Source organism: Benincasa hispida, chromosome 3 (genome assembly GCF_009727055.1).
Source record: "Benincasa hispida cultivar B227 chromosome 3, ASM972705v1, whole genome shotgun sequence".
In the NCBI taxonomy this organism is placed as follows: Eukaryota; Viridiplantae; Streptophyta; class Magnoliopsida; order Cucurbitales; family Cucurbitaceae; genus Benincasa; species Benincasa hispida.
This window is the reverse complement of record NC_052351.1, coordinates 68,197,158-68,217,549: the sequence shown is the minus strand read 5'-3', so window position 1 is coordinate 68,217,549 and position 20,392 is coordinate 68,197,158. Positions and strand designations below refer to the sequence as shown.

Sequence of the window (20,392 nt, the reverse complement as noted above, 5' to 3'; positions counted from 1 at the left end):
ACCGAATAGATATTGAAAAAGACAATTAATTCATATCGAAGACCAGAAACCATTTAGCGAGTGTTTGCGACAAAGATTATAATAATTATCTCTTGCTACAATAAATATTATTTCAAACTTTCAAATTAGCTATAATAAATACTATTTCAAACCCCCATTTGCTATAGTATTTACTATTTACTATTCTTTTCTCAAACTAAAATAGTATAATCTACACCTTAAACACAAACTAGTAAAACTCAACTATAATAAATTAGAAATATAACAACCAACTCCTCGTCCCAAAAGTCCACTTGATATATTTAGTTTATTATTATTATTTGAGGAAAAAAACACGAATTCTATGGTGGAAAATGAAATTTGGGTTTCATATTATTAATATACATATATTGTGTGTGATTAAGTGAATGACGTGGCGACTTCTAATTGTTGGCAGCACGTGAGCTCCCATCAAGGTTCCCACAGCAGATTATAATAAATGAGCTTTAAATATAATAAGATATAATAATTATAATTTATTTCCCTCCACTCAATCCAATAATCCATCGCCATTGCCGGTTTCTATAATTCAACCTCAATTCCCTACTCGCTCTCTCTTTCACGCGCATCCCCATCTCTCTCTCTCTCTCCCCTTCTTCTTCTCTGTCCACTGCCCGCCGCCGCAGTGGAGTCTCACGCCCCGGCCGGGCCTTCTCTCTGAACCTTCAGACCTTGGGCGTCTCTATCGGGTGCAGCTATGGGCACGGATTCCATGTTGTCCGAGGCCAACAGCAGCCTGGACGAGCAGATCTCGCAGCTCATGCAGTGCAAGCCGCTCTCCGAGCAACAGGTTCTGCTTTTCGATTCATCTTTTTGTTCTAGTTTCTGGGTACCTCCGATTTGGGCGATTCTTGTTTCTGACCTAAAAGAAATTGGGAACGTCAAGATTGCGGCCTTGAATTTTGAATCTTTTTTTCTTTTTTTAATTGTAATTTGTTGGGAGATCTTACCTTGGCTATATAATTGGGACCCTTTAGTAGAAGACGGTGATGGAATCTTGTGGATGGAAAAGGGAAACTGGGAGACATCTGTCTGATTGGGTGGGATTTTTTTTTTTTTTTAAATTTTTTTATTACTGTTTTCTGGGTTCTCAGCTATTGATTCAGGCGTAATTGTGTGAGTGGGTCTTGTTACCGTAAATTGCTGGTATGCGAGCTTCCAAATTATATATATTACGACTGGCGTCTTGTTGAAATGATAAAATGGAGTTGGTGTTAGCTAGGATGCATGGAGATTTCGCTATGTTTGAACTTTGATGCAGTAGTTTTGATTTTTCAGTCATATGCCTCTTTCAACATTATTTATATTTATTTAGAAACGAGTTATCTGCTGTGTTCATGAGTCCCTCCCGAATCCTGGTACCTGTAATGCCCTTCTTTTATTCTTTCTTTCATCATCTTCTTCTTCTTGGCATGCAAATTTCATTGATTTGTTACTCTAGATAGTACATTATTTCATTAATTTGTTACTCTCCAGATGGTACATTAGAGATGAGGATATGAAATCCTCAAACCCAAGAAGCTTATAGAAAGCCACTCCCCTAGGCAATAATAATTAACTGGATTTTGAAGGGAGTTCTAAAGGGATGCCATAACCCACAGGATGTCAGAATTCACGATCCTTACTGACTTTAGCATGGTTTTGTACCCTGTGCCATGCCTAAGTTTGGTGAATTTGACCCTACGACGCGTTTGGAAGTAAAATTAACATCCCCCCCCCCCCCCCCCCCCCCCCCCCCCTCCCCCCCCCCCCCCCCCCCCCCCCCCAAAAACAGATAAGATCTTCATCATAGCTTTTGTTTATGTAGGTTAGGGCATTGTGTGACAAAGCCAAAGAGGTTCTAATGGAAGAGAGCAATGTACAGGTATTATATTTGTGGCATTATGCGTTCAAACCTTTTCTTATTTAATCCATTTATGATTTTTTTGTTTGGAATATCTCTTGATTTGGCCCTTGTACTGGTGGAAGATATACATCTTGAACGAGAAGTCTCCATAACATGTCTGTCTTCATCTACAACAGTATGATGTATACGGTGTCTCTGTTGTTATTATCATTATCTTTTAAATTTTTGGATAAGAGACAAGATCAATCAAGGAGACACCCGCACCCCAAAAGAAACTACACCATGAGAGTGTTGTAATCTTTAATAATCATCAAGATGTTGTCATTACAAAATAATCTTGTACGTAAACAAAGTCTATTATTTATTGCAATTATATCATGCATGCCTTATAGTAATTGGTCATCCTCGTCATTATTCTTTCTCATCATTTCAATTTTCAAGATGTTTGAATGTAAATTCATTCTTTCTGATCATTTGATCATTTCAATTTTCAGAATGTCCTAATGCAGTTTCATAATTGATTCGTTTGGAGCAATATATTTTGGCCATATATTCTTCATTTTAATACTTTTTGTCTTTGAGAACCAAACTTCGTTTGGTTCAGCACATCGTGGCCATTTGGTGAGGGAAGACACATAGCCCACCTCCCTTCTGTTAATTATTATTATTAATCTCTTTTTCACCCGAAGAAAATGAATTGGAGTTGAGTTTATAGTAGGAGAACTAGTATTTTCGAATTTTCCTTTCAATTTTAAATTGCAGAGTAGTAGAACATAATTATTTAGGCTCCATTGATAACCATTTGGTTCTTTGTTTTGGTTTTTGAAATTATGCTTGTTTTCATGGTTGCTATATCAAACTTCCTATTCCTTCTTTTATCCATGTTACATGGAATCTTTTTTCTCCTCAATCAGCCTGTGAAGAGTCCAGTAACAATATGCGGAGATATTCATGGGCAATTTCATGACCTTGCAGAACTTTTCCAAATTGGAGGGAAGGTACAAGTTATTCTATTTAAATATTCATTAATTTTATTTCAAGTTAAAAATGTTATTTTTGCTCTGCTGAAAGATGGAGTTCGGGTAAGATATTTGTTATTGTCTTGATAGCCAAGGGCCGTTTTTTCCCCTTAAAAAAAAGAATAAAAAAACTAAGTAGGTAGTCTCTTCATTTATATTTTCCAATTTTATTTAAAGGGGGAAGCATTAGGAAAAATTGTCTTCTTTTCCTTTAAAAAAAATAATAAATAAGTGTTTATTTATTTTTATTTCCCAATTTTATTTAAAGGGGGAAGCATTAGGAAAATATATTTTAATAGAGATCTCCAATTGAAAAAAAACGTAGCTTACTTGCACAAAAGCCTAAAAATTCCCTCCACATGATTAAAAACCCTACAAATGTCTTTTAAATTTAGAGTTCCAAAGGAGCGTTTGACCTAGTTTGGCTGAAGGGACACCCTTCTTTCTTCCATGATTACTTGACATAATCAACAACGATTAATGCTGCTTCGTTTCTGGGTCTAGTCTGATTTATATGTTCATTATCAATTATTGATTGGCTTGTACATTTTTATCTCTCTTTCCCTTGTTCTCTTTTGGTTGTAACTTCATTATTTCGGATCTGCGTTTGGTTGTATTTGGGTGTTTCTCCCTTTTGGGTTTAAGAATGATATTTCATTCATCAATAAAATGTTTCATATCCTAAAAAAACTTTAAAGAGTTTTCTGGCCTAGAACTAGAACAAAACATTTGAAAATTGGGGGAGAAAGATATGACTCTTAGGTACTTAAGCACCTTGGAAAACCACACCCCAAAAGCTAGCTATTGAAGTGAGAGAGTCAAGCCACTTAAGTACCACATTGGTCATCTCATTCTAACTAATGTGGGACAAAGGTAGCTCATACTACCTTAGTTCCTAACAATACCCTTTCCTAGAAAGTCGACGTCTTTGCGGTTAGACCGTCGGCACTTCACTTGGAAACACCTAGTCAGAACCCTCTGTCAATGCTCCTCTGTAGAATGTCGACAACTAGCTCTAATATGATTGTTAGGTACTTAAGCTAACCACACCCCAAAAGCAAGCTATTGAGGTGAGAGAGTCAAGCCACTTAAGTACCACATTGGTCATCCCATTGGGACAAAGGTAGCTCTTACCACCTTTGTTCCTAACAACATTTGAATGTTTAGGAACTAATATAAACCTTGAATTTATGGGTTCACTTTTGTGAGTTAATTTCTTTTGAGCATCCTCTTTATCAGGTCTGAATCTATACTTACATAATATTGTGACAGTGTCCGGACACCAATTATCTGTTTATGGGAGATTATGTGGACCGGGGATATTATTCTGTTGAAACTGTCACGGTAAGCTCTTAATACCAATTTATTGATTTTCCCATTCACCATTCTGTCAAGGCATCCATATATTCCATACAAATCATAAATTATGTAATAGTTTTTTTAATAAGAAAAATCATGTATAATGTAAGACTTGTAGGTTTTGGCTGGTTGATATAATTGAGCTAATATATGTGGTTGTCTTCCATACTCCAGTTATTAGTGGCTCTAAAGGTTCGTTATCCTCACCGGATCACCATTCTTCGAGGGAATCATGAGAGCCGTCAGGTATGATTTTATTCTCTATATTTGGGTTCAGGATACATTTGAACAAATGATGCACACAATTTTGCTTCTTAATTCCAAACGCCTACACTGTAATTTTAAATTGATGCTTGATCCAGAAAGTTGGGATTGGGAGTGGAGTGAGGGAGAGCAAAAATAATCTAGGTGCTTTCTGCTTTTGAAGTTTTCTACCATTGAACTACTTCATGAGTTCATTCTAGAATGAATAGTGGCTGTGCGTAATTGTGCTTCTTTTTGTACTTCAATGTGTCTTGTTTTTGGGGATTTGTCTCATCTAAATCAGACATGTTCAGAAATAATGCAATACGCTTGTATTAACTTGCACCATTTCATCCTCTCTCCTTTTTTGTTCTCAGATCACTCAGGTTTATGGCTTTTATGACGAATGTTTACGGAAGTGAGTTCTTCTATTCCCTGTCTCTGTCTCTGTTTCAGTCTCTATATTTGTCTCTCTCTCTCTGTTCAGTTTTGGGGGATAATTTGTATGATCAGTGAGACTATAGGATTAGTATATTTACCGATGTTCGATTCTCGTGCTGAATAGTATTAGCGTTGGAGAAAAGAAATCAATGATCAATTGCAAACATTGGTGCAATGCATGAAACTAAATGTCTTAGATCGATGGATCTGGTTACCTTTTTGTGGGGTCTTTGGAGTGAGAAATTTTATAGGCCTAGAGAGATCTTGGATTGAGGTGTGGTCCTTTGTAAGATTTTGTCCTTGTGGACTTCCGTTGCTAAGCCCTTCTTTAGTTATCCATTAGGTCTTATTTCTCACGAATGGAGGCCGATTTTATGGTTTGCCATCCGTGTTTGAGGGGTTTTTTTGGGCCTTTTATTCTTTCATTTATTCTTGTTGAAAGCTCCATTATTCATAAAGAAAGAAAAACAATTATTAGGTTGAAATAATGAAGTTGGATATGATGAGTGACTAACTCCAAAAGGATGGAAAAGCTTACAAACACTATTTTTTATTGGAGTGTCTGTGTCAGACACATCTCCGACACCGACATGCTCGGACACATGCAAGACACGCAACTTTGTGAGTCTTTTTCTTTAATCGAACACTGGAGACATGCCTGCACACGCCTAAGACAACCCCCATATTCTTTTCCCTTTCCCTTTGATTTTCTCTTTTCTTTCATCAGACAACCTATGCTACATCACCGAACAGTGGAGAGCATCGACATTGGTTAGAACAATGATGGTTTGCAGCAATGGCTGTGGAGCGGAGGGAGGGAGATTGAATGAGGTTTTTTTTTTTAATTTATTTTTTTAATACAGAATTTTTCATTAAATTAATGAAAAGAGATTAATGCTCAAAATACAAAGAAATGAAAATATCAAATATAAATACATAGAGCAAAAGAACTAGGCTGTAAAGGAAAAGGCCTTCCAAGAAAAAACATAAATCTTGGAAGAAAAAAGTCAACATGAGGGGCTTTGACCGACTTTGAAGCAATCAAATAGGGTTAGGGGTTTCTTCTTCTTCTTCTCCTCTCTCTCTCTCTCTCTCTCTTTAAGCAACTTAATAAACTACATGTTTGTAGTTACTTTTCATTCACAATTTTTTTTATAATTATTTGAATAGTTAATAAAAAGAATAAAGTATTTTGGATGTTATCTTTCAATATAATAATGATAATAATGATAAGAATGATAATAATAATAATAATTAATTGATGTGTCCTCGACAAGTCTGTGTCCTACATTTTCAGAAATTGGTGTGTCCGATGTCCGTGGCTATGCTCCATAGATGGGCTATCATAGGGCAAATTCACTGCATAAAATTTAGGTACAAGAAACAAGGCCTGCCGTCAGTTAAAACTTTCTTTACAAATTGATCTTTGAGGGAGTGATGAAAAGATGCGTGGATATTATCTTTTGTGCGTGTGTGTTATTTTTTTTCGGTAATCCAAGGTACTCATTGGAAGTTCTTCAATTTTACAATCTAGACTATTTGAGTGACAATGGAGAATCCTCAGATAAATCCCACTGAGTCACTGACTAGTTCTTCAATTTTACAATCTAGACTATTTGAGTTACAATCTGTACAAAACTTGACTTGTTTAATAATCACAACTTGACGAAAGTTTGTTTGTTTGTTTGTTTTTTTGAAACCGAGAGTCAAAGTAACTCCCCATGTAAGTGTTCAGTTTAAATCTATTTGGTAATTATCCTCCTTTTCTGGTTAATAAAAATTAGGGATCTTTTCTCTAATTTTCTCATGTTTTGCTTCTTATTTAGTCCTTGCTTTCTACCCCACTTTCATTCACTCGACGAAAAGCTTTTCCTTCTCTCTTTTGAAGGAAAAACAACATTGATGCTATAGTATTAGTAGTCCTCTTAGGCATGGTTTCTGATGAAAGATAAATCCATCTCTGAATTATCAAGTAATTTGATTCACATCTCCTGGATTGAGCTGTATGGTAGCTGGAATCCTTGCTTAGGGACTATAGGATTTTAACTATCTACTCATCTACGTAGATATGACCTACATCATTTTAATTTTTTAGAGTAAATCCGTTTCTCTTATAGGAAGTGGAAAGAAAGAAACAGTAGGACTATTGAAGAAGAGAGTTGTCCTTTTTGGGTCTAAATGTGAAGCTTGATGCCTTTTGGTGGTGCACAAATCACAAAAAATTATTTCTACCTCCTGCCTTTAAGGTGTCCTTTTGGCTTGTGTGAATAATTTTTCTCAGTTTCTCACAAAAGGAAAATGTAATAGTAAATGATTATATCCTACAAACTTCCTCGGCACCTCAAATGTTGTTGGGCCAATTGGCGTGTCCTATGAGACTAGTCAAGGTGCACGTAAGTTGGCCCGGACACTCACAAATATTAAGAAAATAGTGATCTATCTGCAGAAAAATATTTTTTTGTAATTGGTCAGTAAAGTTTAACTCCAATTTGTGATTCATGATTGCCTTTGGCATTGTTTGAAAACCTACTGCAGTGTGATCCTTTTTATTTTTGTACTTGCAGGTATGGCAATGCTAATGTATGGAAGACATTTACAGATCTTTTTGACTATTTTCCCTTGACTGCCTTGGTTAGTGAATTTTTTGTTTTATCATCTTTTTGGGGTATTACTGTAAATTATTGCTTTTATTACTCAATTTACCATTTCGAATCAATATATCATTTGCTATTTCTTGAGTGCCGCTCCTACATTGTATATTTCATGTGATTGAAGAACAGGATATGAAATAAATTGATTTTACAATGAACCTGTTGGATCATGTGCTACTGAGAATTTCAGGTCGTCTTTGGTTTTGAGAACCCTTTCTTCTTTTCCTTTTTTTTGGGAGATCATCTATGTGCTTTTGGCCGGTAATAAATATTGTTGCTTGATATTGGAGGAGGTGGTGTTCTCTTCTCTTTTTGTTTCTTTGAGAGTAACAGAGAATCTTTGGGGGAATGTGGACTGCGGTTAGGTTTGACCTGCTTTTTGGTGTCTGTTTCTCATCCACAACGTCCGGAACCCTTTCTTGTACTCATTGTTTTTTGTCTTGGTATATTTCTGGTGGGTTTATTCATTTTGGCTAAGATATTAAAAGTGCTTTAGTAAACGGATCATAAAACAAACAAATTATAAGTAGTCTAACATAACTTTTAACAGCAGAAAACTGAATAAATTTACTATCAAGAGCCTCTTATTGTTGCATTTTTTTTTTTTTATCTGTTGGCTCTTATTTTTCCTTCCAGGTTGAGTCAGAAATATTTTGCCTCCATGGTGGGTTGTCCCCATCCATTGAAACCCTTGATAACATCCGAAACTTTGACCGTGTTCAAGAGGTTCCGCATGAAGGCCCAATGTGCGACCTATTATGGTCTGATCCAGATGACCGATGCGGCTGGGGGATTTCACCTCGGGGTGCTGGGTATACATTTGGCCAGGTAATTTCTAACCATCCCTCAAGGATTTTGTTATTTTCACACTTACCCTTTGATCCTTACGCCAATTGAAAAAAATTTAAGGTGTTTTCTATCTGACGTTTCATATCCTACTTTTGCAGGACATATCTGAACAATTCAATCACATGAATAATTTGAAGTTGATAGCTAGAGCTCATCAACTGGTCATGGATGGATTTAACTGGGCTCATGTAATACGTTTGTTTAATAATTTCTCACCCTATAAATCTCTTATTCTATTCTTATCGTTTTATGTGATTTCCGGTATGACAACTGCAGGAACAAAAGGTGGTTACTATTTTTAGTGCGCCTAACTATTGTTATCGCTGTGGGAACATGGCTTCAATTTTAGAGGTTGATGACTGCAGGAGTCATACATTTATCCAGGTCTCTTTCTCACTCGCGCACATGAACTTGTACAATGATGAGAATGCACAAACTATACTCATCCTTTGCTTTATTCCTGCAATAAGTATCCATAGCTGAACGATTAGTTCCATTCTCTGCATGTTTCTCTCTATCAGTTTGAGCCAGCACCCAGAAGAGGAGAACCCGATGTCACCCGTAGAACGCCAGATTACTTCCTATGAAGCAGCTAAAGTCAAATCCTTCCCCTGTATACTGATATGGGTTGTGCATCGTTGTAGGCAGAGAAAACCTGCGACTTATGCTGCCATGCATTGATGATTTTGCTTGCTGAGACAGAACTTTTTTATATAGAAAACCCTCTGATTTGTATTTGAAGATCCAGACATCCTCAAGATACAAAGATTATTCAACTTTCTTTCACCCCTTCGGCCCCTTTCTCCATAATATCTCAAGTAGTTTAATTTTGTTACAACACTTTTCTATTGTAGAAAATTATAGTGCTGGTGTTTATCATGTACTAGGTGTAAGTTAGTTTCTGTTATGTTTGGAAAAAGGCTGTTGAAATTATTGGAATTGCTACTTTTTATTTCAAGAAATTTTAGTATGAAGTATAATGTTGACGATTGTGCCTGAGAATTTTGAAGGAAACTAAACAGGCTTCACGTCCATAAGGTCAAGCTGGCTTTGATTTTAATTTCCAATCAGCCAGGGATTTTGTTCCATTTGCTAGTACAACCACCTTTTGTGAAATTTATATCCCACACTTTGGACAAGTGGGGCAAATATTTGTTATTTTTCTCTGACATTTATAGTTATGGATATTGTTATCTCTGTAAAGTTTCTTTTTTAAAATTAAAAAAAAGATTGCTTTGGACCTTCTAATTGGTTGGATTTGAACATTTTGTTGCTAATATTTTCAATCTTTTTATTTGCCTGATATTTGGCTACATTTTCATGATTGAGTTGGGATTTTTTTTTCTTTGGTTAAAACATGATTCTGAGTTTTCTTAGTTAAATTTTGTGTTGTCAAAGATATTATTTTCTTCAGTAATTGTATAATCATTCTTGTATTTTTCATCTTTTGTTTATTTTGATCCAGAAATTTAAAAAGGTATCTATTTTGATCCAATAAAGAGATCAAAAGTATAAGAACCAACCTGAATCAAAATTAAAATTACATAAAAAATATATAGGAACCAAAATAGGATTTAAACCAAGAAAAGTATTAAATGCAATTTTGATAATGCTACAACCCATTTCTACTCATTTCCAAGAAATCAACTTTTCCTTCCAAAGCGAGCTTAACTTGAATGACTTACCAAAAAAAATCATATTTTCCTCCATTACACTTTACAATCCATTTCCAAAGTTCGTTTCTCATATAGTAGTCGCTAATGGCCACATTCGTTGGCTTCATATAAAATTGCCGCACCTCATTATACAAAATAATGTCCATGACACAAGGACATTAGACTTCTAAACATTGACTATGCAAGATGAAAAATATACAGAGAACTCAGGATTCAATTAGGTTAAAATCTTGAACTGATTGGATTGGAACTAAGCAGATCACAAGTTCAAACAAGAAAAAAGAGAAGGAACAAGATCAACCACAGACCAAGCAAGGCCTGCATATTGAACGAACCTAATTCCCGTGTCAATGTCAAACGAGTCCTGACTTGAGAAGAACAGCTTGTGCAGAGGACCACGTTGTTTGCTCCCATCTACCTTACCAGTTGAGGATGAATTTAGCATTGGGATATAGCTGGTTGATCTTATGGACAAGCCTAAGGTGTTTGAAACAATGGGAAGGATCCATTTAGCCAGAGCTTTGCTACAAAACTTCACCATTAATATGGTTGGTAAACCGACAAGCATCCGACCAATAAACGTGGCAAATGGGAGTTGTGGAGTAAAGATACAAGCAACGGCTTCATGGTGAAACTGATGGTATGTTTGCTGTACTCCTGCTACCTGCAGGACAGAATCTCTCTTACATATTTGAAGTAGCAAAAGAAAGCATGGAAACTAGGAGGGATCCAAACTTCTAAAGAGACAATGAGCTTTGACAGTATAATCCTTTAAAATGACACCTTTTAGAACAGATAACTTCCATCAATTATATTAAAAATAACTGCATTCTGAAAGAAAAATGTTGCTTACAATTCCAAATGCAACACCATCAAAAGCCGTGTGGAATTCAAAGCTTGGAGTAGGAAACTCAGGTGTAGGATAAGCAAAGAGCAACAGAATGCTTAGGGCACCCCAGAAATAAGTAACTGCACCCAGATATTGCATGCAACAAATAGATTAGTAAAAATTAGCACAGCAGAATCACCCTGATGATAATGCACCTTGAGAGACATTAAAGTGTAAATGTCAAACATTTAAACATGTAAAATCAAGAAGATCCACCAAACTCTGTTTTGTGGTGAAACACCTAGCACACGGTAAGTCCCACCATTTCAAATTGAAAATTCCTCAAATTATACTATGTAACATGGTCTGTCAGTAATATCTTAACATCCCTAGGATTGGAAACGGGAAAAGGGATACTGGATTAAACCCAATAACTATTGCTTCATAGTCACTTGAGGACATATTACCTATATTATAAGATTGAGTAGCAGTGGTCAATTTTGAACCTGATATAAACTCAACCTCAGTGATTAGATCACAAACTTCTGTTTTTTCTCAAGCTTCTCTCATTGAATCCAAATATATGAGTAAAATACACTTTTTGTGTGTATAATTTGAGGGAAGGGATGGTTCCTATTTAAGCCCTATAGTTCCAAACTGAATATTTTAGCCCAGAAGTTTGCTTGCTTTTAGTACCTGCCCTTAGATAACTTAACACTTGGTGCTAAGATGTCACTGTTGTGGCAGAGATAATGTGGTTACTTTAACAATGTGACATCCTAATTGATATTTTATTTTGTTTTCATTCTCTTCTCTCACTTGCTCTCCCCCCAGGCTCTCTCTGTCTTTCCAACCCCTCTTTTGTAGAATTTTTTCCTGCTCCTCTCTAGTCAACCCTTTCTTCTCTGAGATTTTATTAACTTTCTCTTCTCTCTCTTCAAATGTTCAGCCTAGTAAAATTTCAGTGAACATTTTTGAAACTGAAAAGTTTTAACTCAATAGCTATTGCTAGAAGATCCGGTATTGAGTCATGCTCTCTCGTCAACCTCTTCTGTTCCATTATGCTCCTCTGAGAAAAATTAAGGTGTCTGTTGTGGTCTATATTTTTGAGGGAAATGAACAATGCAGATAGTAAGACGACAGCATCATCACCTTGGAATCTCTTCAACTTGGCCAAACAAAGTGTAGCAAGCCTAGACAATTTCCTTTTTTGTTTTTTACATTCCTTATAAAAGCTAGATTAATTAGTTGAAGGCTTCTCTCTTGTTGCTTAATGTAGAATGCTGAGGCAGAAAGCTAAAAGTTAAAACTATGTCCCAGTGTGATGTGACAGCTTGTTTGTGAAAAATATTGTGAAAATAAACCAAACAACAGAAAATTCTATACATTGGAGTGACCTTTGGAATATACTGTTAGAGTTTTGAGTTCTTTGGGCAGTACAACAGCATTTCCAATTATGCCAATTGGATCTTCTTTCATAAAGCAAATCTAGTTTGGGAATATGAGTCCTCTTTCCCTGGTTTTTTCATTCCTTCTGTTCATTGAATATGCATCTTATTCATTGAAAATAACAAATACTAATTAGAAGAGAATCTCCTCAAAATACTGCACAGAACCTTAACTAGGGGGAAAAGATAGCGATAAAAGTGTGCAGTGAATATACCATTTTGGCCTGTGGTAATGAAGCTGTCCACGAATTCATGAACATTCAACCAAAATAAGAGAATCATCAAGCCGAAAACAAGACCAAAAATGATGTCAATTGGGCTATGCATGCCCAGGTATATTCTCCCTGCCACAGAATGATATTTTTAGATGGGAAGGGAAACTAAAAGAGGTATAAAATTGCAAAATTTTACTTGTGAAAATAAGGCTTACCCAAGCCAATGAGGCCTACAAGCAAACAAACAAGAGAAAATCCCACGAATATGTAGGAGGCATGTATATTTTCAGTATAAGATAGGATATAATACAGGAGGTATCTGCACAGTCATGCCAATGGAAATTAGTTAGTGTCAAAACAATAATATAGCCTGCAAAGAGGCAATAGATTGTAAAATCATAATGTATGACAAAAGTTGAAAATTTATGGCAATAGTAAATTAGTAGTAAGGAAACAACTGCCTCCAAAGTTCACCAGCCCTATTTTTTCAACGGAATTCACATTTGTTTGAATGTGGAACTTTTTTCAAGAGGACAAGAAGAGAGCAGATAGGAGACTATGAAAGACAACATCAGAAGGAAACTGGGAACTAATTTCCTTAACCCTACTGTCATGATGGAGGTTCAATATGGCTCGTGAAATACATATTGTAGTGCTCGGATTGTATTCAAATTTCAATTCTAACCATTCATTTATCTAATCTTAATTTTAAACAAAAAATTCTAACCATTCACTTTACTTTCAGTGAAAGGGAGAAAGTTCACTTTGGATAACATACTTATACATGGAGAGGAGATTCCTCCTTTTCTTCTCTTTCCCCTCGATATTCCAATTTCACTGAAACTATAAGCCCTTTCATATTCAACTTTAAGTATATCTCAGTGACACAAAAGCTAGTCATAATCTAATGGGACACTCAATATTGAAAATTGTAATTGTCTTTTACATAGGCCCAATACAGCAAGTTTACTAATTTCTTTAAATGAATCTAAACTGGATAAAACCCAAAACATAAAGAAAGGTGAGATAAAATGAATTAAAGAAATATGCACTGCTGAAACTTCTCAATCCCTCATAAGCTCTCTCCTAAACTATATTGATCTGTTTTCAATCATTTCAAACTCTCATGATAAAAGGGTCAATTATCCAGGCTCATTACACATTCACGTGAGACTTCCAAGTCCTTTTGGTAATTGAGTCATTTTACATCCATTATTTGCTACAACATTTGAGCATATTTGAAAAGTTGAAGTTCATAACAAGGTTAATTTTTTACTTGTTGATTCTAAAGATAATGTTGACATGAGAAGTCCTTCTAAAAGTCTCCAACCATAAAGTCTTTCCTTCAGGAAAAGGCTTCAATGGATCCCAAGCACCTTTTCTTTTATCCTTCATTTTCTTATGTCCTTTGGAGCAATTCTTCTCAATGCTTGCAAGTATACATATCACTACGATCACACTTAAAGTACTTATGGGAGCATCCCAGCTAACCAAAATGTCTTCAATTGAAGAGAACAAGACCCTTCCATCCAAATCATCCACAAAAAGAAAAAAAGTGCATAATTCTGCTAATCATCTTTCCTGTCTCCCACACAGAATGAGCTAAACCTGTAGTTGCTGATCCCCTTGGTATTCTCAACAAAGATTATTTACACATCCTTAAGGCAATCAAATTACAAGCTCAGACACAAATTCAACTAAAGCAGAAAAGGCAAGAAGTCACTGTAAACATCAGTATCACCCACGTCAAAATCTGAGTCGAGGCTCGGGTCTCATAACCCTTTACAAAGAAAGATTTTGGCTAAAAATCACACCCCAGCATGAACCCCACCCTGAAGAGGTAGAAACAAAAAATACCCCCAGCTACACGATACCATAAAGGAAATAGCAAAGCATATGAACCATGCAGGGATGGGAACCACGTACCCAGATAAACAAACTGTATTTAGCGTGTGAGAAGAGGGCAATCCATATTCCATGGCATTCTCTTCCTCATCTTTGGTGGCAGTTATTCTCCTAACAGGTGGGCAACTGGGTCTAGGAGCTGATACCACATCCTAGAAAATTCAAAGGAAAAAAGAAAAGAAAAGAAAAGAAAAGAAAACACCACATGTTGGATTGACAGGGGGATAAGAAGCTTGAATTCGAAGAGGAAAAAAAAAAGGCTAGGCTAGTTACCTTGATGGAATTCCCCAAATAATCACAAAACGCCATCAAAAGAGTCATTTGCCGAGCCAATTTTCCATGCCCACTCTACATTTTCAGACAAAAAGTTAGCCTACAAAAGAACTAAGTGAGGGATCAACAATTAGAGAGAGAGAGAGAGATCTAAAACATACCCAGAATAACAGCGGAAGAAAAGCAGTGTAGAAGGGCACAGAAACAATGCAAGACAACCCAGAAAACAGAGCATCGAAGAACGAATTCTGATATTTCTGCAGACCCCCAAAAAAAACCTTTAAACAATGAAACCAAACACGAACAGAAACAGAAAACTTAAACATAATCGGTTTCAATAATCGCAAACCTGGATTCGGAGGATGAGAGGAACGCCTTTGACGACATGTCGAGCCACCCAAGGTTGCAGCAAGGATCTGAGCTTCTGGGTTATGTTAATGTAGGAAGCCAAACCAATCCACGAGAGGAAACCGCATAAAGCCACCGTTTGCCAGACAGCTACGTTTTCCATTTTCCCCCTATTTCTTCTTCCTCCCTCCAAAAAGAGAGGGATCGAAGAGAATAAAAAAGGGGAAGAAGAAACAACAGGAAGAAGCAGAGGAACGGAGAAATCAAAGGCTTAAACAGAATGTAGGGGTGCTTAACACATCTGAGGGAAGTGGGTCGAATTTGGATTCGTTAGAAGATTGATCGGTTCATCTGATTTCGAAAAGGGGATGAATGGGGAGAGGCTTTGAACAATTTTTTCCATTGTTGAAGGCAGTGGGCTGTGGGTTTCGCGGTTAGGCTTCGTTGGGATTTTGACTGGTACCTTTTAATGCCAGCACACGGAAACCATTGTTCCATGTAAGGGAAAGATTTGAAGTATCGGACAATTTTGGGAACGCTATTGATGAATGAATTCATAGGAAGATTTTTGGTTATTAATATTGGGTTAATATTTCCCCATAAGCATAGATATTTTATGTGAGGTAAAAAATTGGATACTGATATTTTTAGATATTTTTAGATACTTTTCAGATACATTTCTAACACGCAATTTACATATCAAGTAACTCATCTAATCTCTTTCAGTCTAAAACTAGGCAACCTAACTCACAGTCCAAAACTAAAATAAAATAAAATAAATAACGGACCTAAACTAGAATCATCTAATCTCCATTTTCACATTTGAGTTCTCACAAAGTCCACTAAAATATAAATCATTTGGATATCTTCAACAATTCAATGAAGAAATTCTTCGTTTATCTTCATATTTCTCCCTTTAATCTTCTTCTTTTTCTTCTTTGCAATATGAGTCACTTTTCTATTGCATTTTATTAACTATTGTACTTCAACATCTTAGACGTTTTTTTTTCATTTATTGTATTTTAGTGTTTGTATTCTATTTTGTGTTATTGTTATTAACTTGTATGCTAAATTTATTTATATCCTATATTTTGTTAAAAGAAAAAAAATGTATCTTCAATGTATAGTATCCTCGTTTTTTAGAAATATATATATTAAAAAAATATATAAGAAAATGACGTATCCGTGTCTTAGTTTTTTTAGAAATTGATGAATCGTCGTATCCAATCGTATCTGTATCGTATAGTCGTATCTGTGTCTATGCTTCATAGATTAAATCTCAACCATTTCAAGTTTTACAACTGATTTAAGAAAATGTTAAACCCTAGACTTTACAATTGTGTTTTATCAATTTAAACACTAATGTCAAATTGACCATCTATTTATGTTATTAACGAACTATTATTATAGGGATGTAGGATCGGACCTTCGACCTCTAGGAGGATGACAATATCAATTACAGTTGAGCTAAAATCACTTTAACGCTGCTAATATGAATTTATGAATACCATTGATGAATTCATTAATGGGTATGAAAATATTTTATTCAAGTTTAATAGATTAATATTGTCATTTCATCAATTTAGTGTCATGCCAATTATTTGAAGTTTTATAACATATTAAAAACATGTTATACCCTAAACTTTGGAATTGTATTATATAAATTTAAACACTAATTTCAAATTGACCGTACATTGGTGATTGATACCTATTATCATGTCACTAATTTCAAATTGACCCACTGTTATGTTAATAAAATACTATTACTATCCATTGTTTTTAATACAACCGTGAGGATGAGAATCGAACATCCGACCTCTAAAGAAGAGATCATGTCAATTAACGTTGCTCACTGTAGCACTACTACTATCAATTTGATTTCTCTAAGGTATAAGACTTTCTTATCTTGTAATGATTTTTAAGCAATATTCTAACTGAGAGTCTAAATCAATTAATAATTGATAATGAGATACAATTGCTAGCGAATGACATCCTAAAAAAATTGATTTTTTTTAAATAATGTTTTTTAATAAATAATGACAAAAATAGGTTTGGGGGGAAGTATTTTAAAAAATAGGTGTTTTTGGGATAGTATTGACAGATTTAGGGTAGTGAAATCGTGTACCCGGTACACGATTTCCATGTGGCATACTCGTGTACCGGGTACACGAGTACCATTTAATCCACTCAGTTGACTACGTCAGCTGACTGGTTGATCGGTCAAGCGAACTCGTGTACCCGGTACACAATTCGCTTATAATTTTTTTTTTCTTTTTTTTTAAAGTTAATTGTTAAAACTTAATTCCTCGATTGTTGCTTATAATTTTTTTAAATTGTTAAACTTAATTATTAAACTTAATTCTTTCATTATTAAACTTAATTATATATTTAATCTACAATGAAAACATTTAAAAATGACCCCCCAGCCCTTATTCCTCATGGAGTTGTCTTTGTGTCCCTCTAAATTAGGTTCACCCCGTTGTCGCTATCGTCTACGACGGATACGTCTTCGATCGATGTCAGCAACATTGAGTCGTCTTGTTTGTTGAATAATACTTTCTACGTTGATCAATGTTTGCTGACACATTGAACCCAATTCCGGTAGGTTGTTCTGAATATTGTTGAACATCACCGATAAAATTATTCTGTAGAATAAAAAAAATATTAAACAATATTCATATTATATATATGGAAAATTTCTGATTTTAAAACTCTTACCATGCAGTAATAGTAAGAGCCGTCTGGTGAGATAAATCGCCTCGTGATCGAATTGTACCAAGGAAAGTAGTAGTCTGATATAGCTGGCTCATCTGTTAATTCTCCCTGTGCACAATGATCACGTCGTCCATGCCAGTAGGATAAATACTCCGCATGGATTCAATGCCAGTCTTGGTCATTCTTACCTCTTAAATTGATCTGGTGTAATTCTGGGAGTGTATAGGACAACGAAGGGATCATTTATCGCATACCGAACTGTCTCAGCACACGATCTGGATTATGCCACTATACTATATGGAAACATATAAGAGGGCTAATAGTCAACCAGATGTCTTCACCATCACGACAATAATCAGGTAAGGATGATTAAATTTGTGAGTATGGCGTCCAAATAACCTGACAAAAAAATAATAATAAGTATACATATAATTTTTTTTAAATATTCATTTATATACATATTTACTACCTAATTGGCAGTCAGCATGTCGAATGTTTTCTGTACACGAGCAACATATTTGCTAACTGTCCAGAGGCAGTTAATACACCACTCCATCTAAAATTATAAAAAAATACAATTAATTTATATTCTTACATAAAATGGTAACGAAATAAATATATAAATAAAATAATACCTGGCACTAAGTGGATGATGATTTGGGGCCTATAGTTGGACTTGTGGTGCTACAATTGGAAATCGATTATAAGCTCATACTTGTAATAGTATCAGTGGCCCCGCTATTTCCAACGCTTGTGCATTGGAAGCCCAACAAAGTTCTCTGTACAACCATGCAAGACGTGCACCACCCCACGAGTACGTACCAACGTGCTCGAAATTAAACAATAATAGGAGGAACATGAGATACACTAGAGTATTTGACTTGTCGGCAAATAAAAATCCTCCAATAAGCTGTAGGATGTATACTCATGCATACCTACGTACACTGATGTCGTCGGCATCGGGAGGTAATTCGGGAAACTGGGACGCCAACCAAGGGATACTTAATCTTGATCCCTTCAGATCCTCTGGTAGAGCGCCTAAGAGCTCTTCACAAACGTTTTTCCAGTCATACTGTAGTGAGCTTGTCAGTGGTTGCCTGTCCACTTTTAACCCAAATTGTACGGCAACATCGTGCAGCGTAATAGTGCATTCCCTACAGGACAGGTGAAATGTGTGGGTCTCTGGTCTCTAGCGCTCAACTAGAGCAGTAATCAGGTGCCAATCAAGCTGGATGAAACCAATCTGTGCAACTCCAAGAAAACGCGCCCCCTGAACATATGGAATGATGCGGTGATCAAATGGGATAGTACTTTGTGCAGTCGCCTCCCTCCTCCAACAACTCAACACTATAGTGGAAGAACTATCTCATACTGTTTGTGAACGATGCGTGTTTTGTTGGTACAATTGTACAGGATTAGAAGGACCAGACTCCATTACCTAAAAAGTTCAATTTATATTACACAATAGAATCGATAACATAAAAAGTACATAAGAAAATACAATTATATAAAATAAGTTTATTAAATAAATTCATTACATAAATTCATTATAAATACATAAAGAATACAAATACATAAAATATACAATTACATGAAAATTACAAATACATAAATAATACAAATACATGAAAATTATAAATACATAAAGAATACAAATACATGAAATATACAAGTAAAAAAATAAAAATAAAAATCCTAATGACCCGAAGATGACGAAGCACCCAGTGTACGGTGTGGACAAGTGTGTCTGTTATGTCCTCCTCTTTTACAAATTGTACATCGCACTTTTTGGCTTGTTTCTCTTCAATCCATTTCATTATGAATTCGCGTACTTTTTGGCCGATCTTGTTCTTTGAGTAAGTTCGCATTTGGACGAACTTCTGTAAATGATAATTCTGGCCAATAATCTGGGTGTTGAATTGGATGGAAGCGGTCTTCATAACAACGCTTGAAATTGGACAATTTGTAGCATTCATCAATAATGGGTAGGTATGTCATATGCATGTAATTACAAACTGCAATTACATGAGAGCATGGAATCTTGAATGATTGCCACTTATTGCAAGAACATGTCCCTTCTTTCAAGCTTAAAACTTGGGTGTGTTGTCCTTTGTAGGGAGAAATCATACTTATGCCAGTTTGTACTTCGAAAGTTTGACTTTCCCTGTCAATGGATGTCACTGTATGTTTCGATGCTCGTTTTTCCCACCTCTTGAGTTTCTTTAAGGCATATTCTGTATATATGTCCCCACGATCGAGTGCTTCACTGATTTCTTGTCTCCGGCGTTCAAAATACAGTATTGTGCAATAGAATGTTAGCCTAACCAAAGAAGCAATGGGTAACATTCAAGCACCTTTAAAAACGTCATTCATGCATTCAGCTGCATTGCTGGTCATCCACCCATAACGGTCCATTTTTCTAAGTCAATGTCTGAAAAAAATTCAAGACATTCAGGGTGCAATTGTTTCAATTCGTTCATGCACCAAATGAACTTATGACTTTGGTGTTGATTTCCGGCCTTAAACACCAAATTTT

At 35.6% G+C, this 20,392-nt stretch overlaps 2 protein-coding genes across 2 annotated transcripts; one reads left to right on the top strand and one right to left on the bottom strand.

Annotated features, from left to right (window-relative positions):
* Window positions 1-535: 535 nt before the first annotated feature.
* On the top strand, window positions 536-9,563 carry LOC120072671 (serine/threonine-protein phosphatase PP2A-4 catalytic subunit). The gene is made up of 11 exons (XM_039025108.1): window positions 536-829; window positions 1,847-1,903; window positions 2,800-2,883; window positions 4,177-4,248; window positions 4,438-4,509; window positions 4,884-4,924; window positions 7,512-7,578; window positions 8,235-8,426; window positions 8,546-8,635; window positions 8,724-8,831; window positions 8,969-9,563. The coding sequence occupies exons 1-11, from the start codon at window positions 737-739 to the stop codon at window positions 9,032-9,034; spliced, it is 942 nt and encodes a 313-aa protein (XP_038881036.1). The 5' UTR covers window positions 536-736; the 3' UTR covers window positions 9,035-9,563.
* Window positions 9,564-10,128: 565 nt separating this feature from the next.
* LOC120074300 (lipid phosphate phosphatase delta) lies at window positions 10,129-15,674 on the bottom strand. Its single transcript, XM_039027386.1, has 8 exons — window positions 15,143-15,674; window positions 14,955-15,050; window positions 14,794-14,868; window positions 14,542-14,672; window positions 12,831-12,934; window positions 12,616-12,744; window positions 10,977-11,092; window positions 10,129-10,787 (listed from the first exon to the last, which is right to left on the bottom strand). The coding sequence occupies exons 1-8, from the start codon at window positions 15,302-15,304 to the stop codon at window positions 10,383-10,385; spliced, it is 1,218 nt and encodes a 405-aa protein (XP_038883314.1). The 5' UTR covers window positions 15,305-15,674; the 3' UTR covers window positions 10,129-10,382.
* Between the last annotated feature and the right edge of the window lie 4,718 nt (window positions 15,675-20,392).

Bases quoted from the DNA above. Each gene is read 5' to 3' on its own strand.
- LOC120072671 (XM_039025108.1), top strand. From the start codon at position 737: ATGGGCACGGATTCCATGTTGTCCGAGGCCAACAGCAGCCTGGACGAG. The intron at 4,510-4,883 runs GTATGATTTTAT...TTTTGTTCTCAG, and splicing joins GGAATCATGAGAGCCGTCAG to ATCACTCAGGTTTATGGCTT. The intron at 8,427-8,545 runs GTAATTTCTAAC...CTACTTTTGCAG, and splicing joins CTGGGTATACATTTGGCCAG to GACATATCTGAACAATTCAA.
- LOC120074300 (XM_039027386.1), bottom strand. From the start codon at position 15,304: ATGGAAAACGTAGCTGTCTGGCAAACGGTGGCTTTATGCGGTTTCCTC. The intron at 15,051-15,142 runs GTTTGCGATTAT...GGGGGTCTGCAG, and splicing joins CTCTCATCCTCCGAATCCAG to AAATATCAGAATTCGTTCTT. The intron at 10,788-10,976 runs GTAAGCAACATT...TCTGTCCTGCAG, and splicing joins ATGGTGTTGCATTTGGAATT to GTAGCAGGAGTACAGCAAAC.